The sequence below is a fragment of the Cryptomeria japonica genome, unplaced genomic scaffold (genome assembly GCF_030272615.1).
Source record: "Cryptomeria japonica unplaced genomic scaffold, Sugi_1.0 HiC_scaffold_2215, whole genome shotgun sequence".
Classification (NCBI taxonomy): Eukaryota; Viridiplantae; Streptophyta; class Pinopsida; order Cupressales; family Cupressaceae; genus Cryptomeria; species Cryptomeria japonica.
Window position 1 is genome coordinate 2,734 of NW_026730477.1, and position 9,267 is coordinate 12,000.

Here is a 9,267-nt window from a genome sequence, read left to right on the forward strand (position 1 = left end):
GAACCTAAGAAAGTCCTAATGAGCCTAAGAAAGCAATAATGAACTTGGGACAATCCTAATGAACCTAGGATAGTCCTAATGAACCTACGATAGTGTAAACAAGCCTAGTATAGTGTAAGAAAAAAACACTACAAAAAAGACCTCAAATGCGTTAAATGAATTTCCCAATAACGCACTCGTGTTTATCTTTTTTTGGTCATTTGGCTACCTTTTTTTACAACATCTTGGTGTATACGCCCCTAAGAAGACCTTTTCCTCAAAACTTTCTTGGATCATGAACTCCTCATGTGCACCAAACATTTAAGTTGCCACTTGGAAGCTTCTAATGCACACAATCCTTTCAATCAATCTACTCCATTGATCTCTCAAAACAATCTTAGTATTTAATCCTCTATCCTTCATTTCTTATTGAACTTTGTAAGAGAATTTGTGTATGGATTGATATCTTAAATTTTATAGAAAGATTATATATGAAAACAAATGATTGCGGAGTTTTATAATAAATGATTTATAGGAAATAATATTTTTTGAAGACCTTTTGTAAATTATAATCTTGTGTAGATTTGATTATGGGAGAAATTTAATGGTGAAATATGCTTAACTCTTCAAAAGTTTTGATGTTTTGTCTTTACATGACAACCACTTAGAATATAATATGTTTTAAGTATGTCATTTATAGTCATGGGAGATTAGTTTTTTTTTAAGATTGTTTGAAGACTAATCAATGTAATATGAATTGATGACAATTATCTCAAAACTACGTAATTGAATTCTAATAGATTTATGATGTTTCATTGAAAGTTTTTATTAAGTTTTATGCGCAAATTTTATATTTCAAGATTCAATAGTATGTACATGTATATTTTTTTAAGTTCAATATTATATTATATATTTCATGTGTATCTCATTCAACAACATAGAAATGTTACTATTTATAAATGTTTTTTTTTAATTTAGTAAAATAGATTCTTCTTTGACATAGAGTTGTATATAATTCATGTATATCTTTATATATGCAGGAGTTCTTTGCCATCATGGATGTTTTTGACATAGATGAACTATTAGGTGAAAATCCCCCACCACAACCCCCTCCTCCTCCTCCTCCTCCTCCTCCACCACCACCACCACCACAACCCCCTAGATTGGATGAAATTCGTTTAAGAGAACGAATTAATGAAAACCTACAAGTGATTGAACAAAACATTGCTGCTATCCAAAATGAGCAAGTCACGCCACCCCATCTTGTAGAGTTTGCAAAATCAATGCAAACTGTTGTCGAGTCAGTTAGATCTGTTGATTCTCAATTAGATCAATTTCATAGACGACGACAAGAGTTGCGTGATTTTTATGCCGATGGTTTAACTTATAGACAAATCACAGATTTGAAAATAACCAAAGCTCATTTATGTCCATATTTTACCAACCCAAAAACAAGAGAACCAATGCAACCTAACCAGAAAAGAATTTCAATTAGGTGGTGTGTGCATCCAGAAATGGCTAGATACTTTTGGGATAGATGGTGGATGGTTTTTGATTATCCACCACATCGTAATTATGAGGTCCCTTTTTATTTTTTGAAGAAATTATACTGTGAGTTTGTAATGAACCAAAAACCAAATTATTTTGATATTAAGTCATTCCAGGGTGTTGGTCGTGGAATGCCACAGCATAGATTAGGGGCACGGAGTAATAATCCCCTACCGGATCCACCCATAGTTCCACTTGTTGCTCCATCGATTCCTGCAGATGTCCAAAATACATCATTCATTTCGACATTAGATGCTTTGACTTCCCTCACAGGGAACCTGAGTGAGCAAGCTGCTCACATGGCATCTGCTCCTCGATGGATGCCACATATGTGTTCGAGTTGTCATGAGACGTGTGTAGGTCCTACTACTGCTGCAGGATCTACTTCAGTTCCAGATGAGCATGATGCAGCAGATGATAGTATGATGACATCTTATATGGATTTTCTTTGCTCGGATGTTCATCTTGACCAGGTATAGATATATATAATATACATGTACATGTCAATGTTTTTATGTACTTTATTAAATATAGGTATAAACTAAGTGCATCTCTTTTTTTATACAATCTAATACTTCATTAAATAAATTTTGTTTATGTAGATAAGGACTACGCCTAATATTAGAGTTAATATTGCATCTACTGGAAGACAACTCGGCACACCTTATGGGGTATAGTATAAATTTCTATCTAGACATTGTACTAGATCTTTTTAAGTTAATATGCTATCGTCGTATATTATATAAATTTTCATGTTGATACATTGAATGCTTCTTTCTCCAGGATTCAGGTCATGAGGGACCCTCTACATCACATCAAGAAGAGGGTCTGACTATTGTGACACCATCTATGGTATGTATCTTATAATTCTTAACTTAAATATGAACTCTTACAATATTGTAACTTTACTTGAAATTATTTAGTACACATATATATGTTCACTAAATATGATTTCATTAAATGCATGTATGCAGGTGGACACTACCATTAGGATAGGTTATCCTCATAATTTTGATCAGAGCCAATTTGAACGCACATCGACATCCTTTGAGGTATTAATATGTAATACTTAATTTGATCTTATTTTTACTCTTAATTTAAGATTTAATTGGACACTTTGAATTTGACCTTGTACAGGAGTTAGCTAGCACTGCATTTGGTGTTGATACTGCACAAGATACTGCTAGAGGAGATACTGCTACAGGATCTGATGAGCATATGGTAAGTTTGTAACTTAATTTATGAATTCTACTATATTTGATAAATGATTCTTTTAATAGTTAATTTCAAGTAATATTTTAATATTATTTTTTTATTGTACAGCATGAGACAGGTGGATCTGGACCACGTCCCGAGGACAAGAGAGATACTGCTATAGGATCTGATGAGCATATGGTAAGTTTGTAACTTAATTTACGAATTCTACTATATTTGATAAATGATTCTTTTAATAGTTAATTTCAAGTAATATTTTAATATTATTTTTTTATTGTACAGCATGAGACAGGTGGATCTGGACCACGTCCTGGGGACAAGAGAGATACTGCTACAGGATCTGATGAGCATATGGTAAGTTTGTAACTTAATTTACGAATTCTACTATATTTGATAAATGATTCTTTTAATAGTTAATTTCAAGTAATATTTTAATATTATTTTTTTATTGTACAGCATGAGACAGGTGGATCTGGACCACGTCCTGGGGACAAGAGACCACGAGATGTTATTGATGATAGCACTTAGATTTTACTATTTATTTGGCTTTGATATGTACTTTTTTATGGACTTTACACATTTGTTTACACGTGCACATACTTTATATATATGGATAGTTGCATAATAGGATTAGATCATATATATTTTGTGCATACTTTATATATTTTGTGCACATTAGATATTATGTGGAGTGAACATCATGTTACCATCTAGACATATATATGGATTAGATATTATATGGATTATGTGGACTTGAAATTTTACTATTTATTTGGCTCTGATATGTACTATTTTACGGGCTTTACATATTTGTTTACACGTGCACACCCATACTTTATATATATGGATAGTTTCATAATAGGATTAGATCATATATATTATGTGCATACTTTATGTGTATTGTGCGCATTAGATATTATGTGGACTTGAAATTATGTGCACATTAGATCATATATATTGACTTGAAATTATGTGGACTTGAAATTTTGCGCATACTTTATAGATTATGTGGACTTGAAATTTTATTTATGGAAGTTGTGCTTAAACAACTTTATAGGCATTATGTGGACTTGTAATTTTATTTTTGGAATTTTATTTAAATAGTTCTTGTGATTAGATAAACTACATGTGCATACATCTTGAACTAAGTATCGAAACATATCTTATAATTATAACATATTCTAAATCAAAAAGTATCATTTAACAAATATAATGAATAGAACTTGATTAAAACATAATTATCTCATTCATAAATTTGACCAGTAGTCTCTCATTTATGTATATTGTACACAAAATGTAATCAAGAAGACATATCTAAAATAAAATAAATAGTCTATTTAAATTATAATAATAAGGATTTATATCTCTCAAAATACAACATAAAGTATGCACAAACAATAGTAGTCATTGAGGGCAAGTCTACTCTGAGAGACCTAGAAAAAAAAATACATATGATTAGTTTTTATAATCAGGATGCATTGAATTTAAAATACAACATAAAGTATGCACAAACAATATAGTAGTCATTGAGGCCAAGTCTACTCTGAGAGACCTAGAAAAAGTAAATACATATGATTAGTTTTTATAATCAGAATACATTGAATTTAAAATACAAATGGATTTGCCTTAAGGGTACAAAAATTTAACTTACTTGTAATTATTCAAAATGAAACATAAAGTATGCACAAATAACTTTGTTTTCATTGATGCCTTCTACTTGTGGTAGACCTGAAACAAAATTTTAGTAGATTACATTTTGTAATTATGATTCATGATTTAAAATACTATATATAATATGCATCGCGACTTTTAAAAGGGAGGTGGATTAAGGGTTCAAATTATAACTTACTTGATATTCATTCTATTATACCATCTGCATCCTCTCTCTTTTGCAAAGCATCTATAATTGTCTCGTGCTCTTCCATAGAGAGAGTCCATAATTGTTTATTAGCAGGCCTGCCACGATATCTATCCAATTTTATATTAGTTGCCACTACCAAATGTGAGTAATGTATAATCTTTTTCTCTAATTCATAATCTTCAAATGCGGGCAATCCATTCTTTCTTGTTAGATATTTGCGTAGCCAAGTGCCAACAACAACCACAGATCCTGTTGGATAGTCATAACCATCATCATCTACTCGAGGAGTAGTTAGCTTATGTTTTGGCTCTACACATCGAGCCAACCAATACTCTGTCCCCTCTTCATTGTCCTTTGGTGCAACAACAGCATAGACATGTCCTGTGCACAAAACAATTTTATTTTAATATTTAATGAGAAATAAAAACAAAAATATACACTGTAAGATTTCATAAATTTATGTACTATTTAATAAATCAAAACAAATTTCAAAAATAATTTTACCTTGTTGTATAAGATCTGAAATGCGATCATAGTCATTTGATGCAAACATTTGATCCATATCTTCATCAGTTCTTTCATGCGGATCATTTGCATCTATGGGTGTCAATGATCTTTGTTGCCATTCTTCAACCCATTCTTTATTCTCACAAAATTCCCAATCTCTGGAAACACAAAACTGACAAAAGCAAGCAAGTTGCCTTGTGAATATAGTCCATGTGTTTGAATTAGAACTCTTAAACGAATGCCATTTAGTTGATCCAATGATGGTATTACAATCATGCCGAATAGGAATACTATCTTCCTCTATCAACCAGAAGAAACGTCGAATTGCAGAGTTTTCAGTTGATCCTTTTGACAACTTTGAATTGCACCAATCTACAACTGCACGAGCATCTCTGAATTTCACTGCATCCTCGAATTTCAATTGTTCTCTAGCAAGAGCTCTTTTTATACAGGCACCGGCTCCATCGTGTTCCCCCTTACCATGTCCCGCTTCAAAAAAACTCCATAAATGTTGGACATTGGTTATCTTGTGAACTTTGCATAGCCAATAAAACATTCTTGCATTTTTGAATTGTCCAGTGCAGTTATCTGACCATATCATATGTTGTTTCATGTCAATTTCTCTTTCCTTAAGATTATCATAAAATACCTCGAAACAATGTTGGACAAACTCTGAAGAGTGTAATCGATTATCACTAACATAGAAATGATACTCCGTCAAAATTTTTCTGTTATCTTCTGTACTGTCATGGTCATGTCTATATATAATGTGCACAAATATGGCCACTTGCACTGAGTTGTAGTATTGTGATTGAGTTTCCTCTTGTGGTTTTAGAGTATAATTTTCTGCAAAATCCACAACTGATACTATTGTTCCAATTGGAAATGTGTTCTTGCATATGCGAAACTGTCCATCAAGCCATCGGGCATGTTGGGAATGTTTCACATATTTTGGAACAATATGAGTTTTAAACTCACTAATAAATGCATTCACACTATTCTGTTCTATAATCAATTCTAAACGTTTCCCCATCTTTCCATCCTTTAGAGGGTATTCTATATTTTTAAATCTCCTAACATCAACCATTTTTTGTCCAAACTCAGATGAAACATGTTCATGCAAACATTCACCTATCGAAGAATAGTTCCCACATAAATTGCAAAGACCATAAATGCATGAACTGGAAAGAAATAATTGTTCATTAGGTGGTTTACAAAATAAACTTCCAATAAAATCTTTTATAGTTTCAGGTGGAACATAAACACCACAATCCTGCACAAGATCATTACCATGCAACATACAACGAATATATCGAAAAACATCATAATAGTAACGAAACTGGACATGAGTTTTACAACAACAAGATATTCTTTGTTTATTGATTTTAACATACCAGGGTTTGCATTTTTCAAATGATCTTTGACTAATTCGTAAATTCATTAACACAGATTCATCACTAAATTTTTTAAAGAATTCAGTTTGAGTCATTTCAAGAAGATGTTTTGGATGAGGATCACGAATTTTTGATCCCACCCTTAACTTTAAAACATCTCTAACATTTGATGAAACTCTAGTGTTATCATGCCAAAATTTTGTAATTAATTGTTTAGTTTCATCATTTAATTTCATGTCTGACCTTTGAAGTCTACCACTAAAACTCCAACAATGGTTTAGTGGATCAATTTCAATTGTGTCTCTTCTTTTGGCCGCTCTTGACAAGGTTCTATGATGTAAGTTCAAATAGCCACTTATATCACTTAACATTCTTTTATTAACAATCATTTTGTCAACTATAGCAGTCGTTATAACTCTACGTGCTGCATTCTTATCTTTAGATCGACTTGTTTTTCCTATAGAATCGATGGCACTGGCAACAGTAGATACAACTTGCTTATATGATTCATCTTTTCTTTTTGGTTTTGCATAAATACCTATTTTTTTCATGACTTTACGCATTTTTAACATTTTTATTAATTGTAGCATTAATTGACATTGGAATCCTAACTTTTTATTATAGAAAAATTGTTTATATAATCTGTTTGCATGTGTTCTGATTTGTCTCCAAGAAACTAACCCATTAAGATTATCTAGCACATTGCTATCAATAGTAAACAAATTACATTCATTTTCTTTTAGAGATGGTGGTGTAATATTTTCAATTTTTATTTCTTTTCGTATTGGTGTATGAAATTTATATCCAGCTTCATTTAAATCAGCAATTTGATTGGCATCATAGTCATCAGGATTTAAAAACATACCAGGATTCGCATCCACATCAACATTTGCATCAACAGTCATACCCGTGTGTGGTTCTATATTTTTTGCATCCATCATGATGTCTTCAATGGTCTCATCTACAACGGGCACTGAACTAGATGCTTCAAAAGTGTTATTCAATTGCCGTTGTTGTGATCTTCGATCTCTTTGGCGTTTTGCCTCCTTCTCTCTTTGTGCTTGAATTTCGTCCACTGTCATTGTCTTCTTTTTTTTCTTTTGACGTTGCTTAGAACCCATTTTTACAAACTTGTCTTCAAAAAATCGCGTAAAAAATATTAAAAAGTACTGCCAAATGATGTAAAAAATCTTTGTCAGTACGGATTTCAATGATATTGTAGTAAATCGATGCAATCTTTTTTTTTTTACAGCAACGGTTATTTTAATAACGGGCCCCCGTTTATAAAACGGGGGCCCGTTATTTAAATAACGGGGGCCCGTTTTATAAACGGGGGCCCGTTGTTAAATCCAACGGGCAGAAAATGAAACGGGCCCCCGTTTATAAAACGGGGGCCCGTTATGTAAAATTTGAATTCACAACCCGCCACTTGCCTCGGGATTAGGCCCGGGATAGGCCTGGGATGGCCACACCTGAGACATGAACCTGCAAATTCAAAGGTCCATGAATGAAAGCACAAATATGATGAAATGAAATAGTTTACGTGCCTTTAATCAAAGAATTTTTATACGAAATTGAAACCCATTTCAGATTATACTGTCTAGATTCTAAATATGTAAATTAATTTAAAAATTGATTATTTTAAATATTTTTCATTTAATTTATACTAAATCAGGGTCATAAATTTGAAATATTAACTAATTTTCTTAATTATATAACTTATTTATTTTAATGAATTTTGAAAAAAAAATTATATGTCATCAATCTACACAAAATTCTTTTCAATTTAAAAAAAAAAAAATTCAAAAAATACTAAGTTTACGTCAAATTATGTGGGTCGTACACGTCAAATTTTTAAAAAGATAATTACGGTCATTAAAAAATTAATTAAAAAAAAAATATTTGAAAAAAAAATACAGAAAAATATGCTCATCAATCTTCAGTGTGTTACAAACCATTTCCCAAAACGGTTTGAGAAAATAATTTTAATTGTGTCAAAAAGTGTGGGTCGTACACATGCATGGTATGGTCCTGAAACAGGCATTTTTAAAACATCGTTTTTAGAACTTCATTCAAAAAGTTATTTTTTATTATGTGGGTATTAAAATAATATACATATTTGAAAAGTACACTCAGAGAGCTATCTTTTATATTACTGACTTTTTTCAAGATTCAATCTCTAAGTGTTTCAAAATTTAAGCTCAAGTGAGACAAAATCTGAAAAACAGGGAAAACATTTCCACTTTTTGGCCAAAAAGTGGACTCATCTTCTTGCACTGACCCTATACTTTACTTGTTATCAAAACTCTCATATCCTATCCTTGTAGACACTTTAGAAACAAACACATTAGAAGATTTTGGAGATTTTATAGCACATATGCTCTTAAATTTATGTCAAACATGAACTGTCACACATACAGACGTACATACATCGTTACCAAGTAACTGGGCAACAACCAAGATCAGCTTCTTTTTGTGGTTCCTACTTAACACTATATCCAAATTACTTGTGCTGCCAATTTATTTTAATTATTTAAATAATAGTTCAAGAGGATTTAAGGTTGTGCAAATAAAAATTAAAATGAAGTAACAAATCTATTAATCAACATTTTTAACTTCATGAATCTTAAGATGGGAAGAATCATAAAATGTAGATATAACAAATAGATGTTAATATGTTCATCATCAAATTAATAATCTTTGTAACAAATAAATTCTCTTCTTTTTTATCACAACACTTTTGTATTCTCTAATTTTCAAGTT

At 31.4% G+C, this 9,267-nt stretch overlaps 1 protein-coding gene across 1 annotated transcript; it reads left to right on the forward strand.

Moving 5' to 3' along the window:
* Nucleotides 1–1,685: 1,685 nt before the first annotated feature.
* On the forward strand, nucleotides 1,686–3,306 carry LOC131873568 (uncharacterized). Its single transcript, XM_059216396.1, has 8 exons — nucleotides 1,686–2,000; nucleotides 2,130–2,198; nucleotides 2,311–2,379; nucleotides 2,502–2,579; nucleotides 2,665–2,748; nucleotides 2,851–2,922; nucleotides 3,025–3,096; nucleotides 3,199–3,306. Exons 1-8 carry the CDS (start codon nucleotides 1,827–1,829, stop codon nucleotides 3,268–3,270), a joined length of 690 nt encoding a protein of 229 aa, XP_059072379.1. The 5' UTR covers nucleotides 1,686–1,826; the 3' UTR covers nucleotides 3,271–3,306.
* The last annotated feature ends 5,961 nt before the right edge of the window (nucleotides 3,307–9,267 follow it).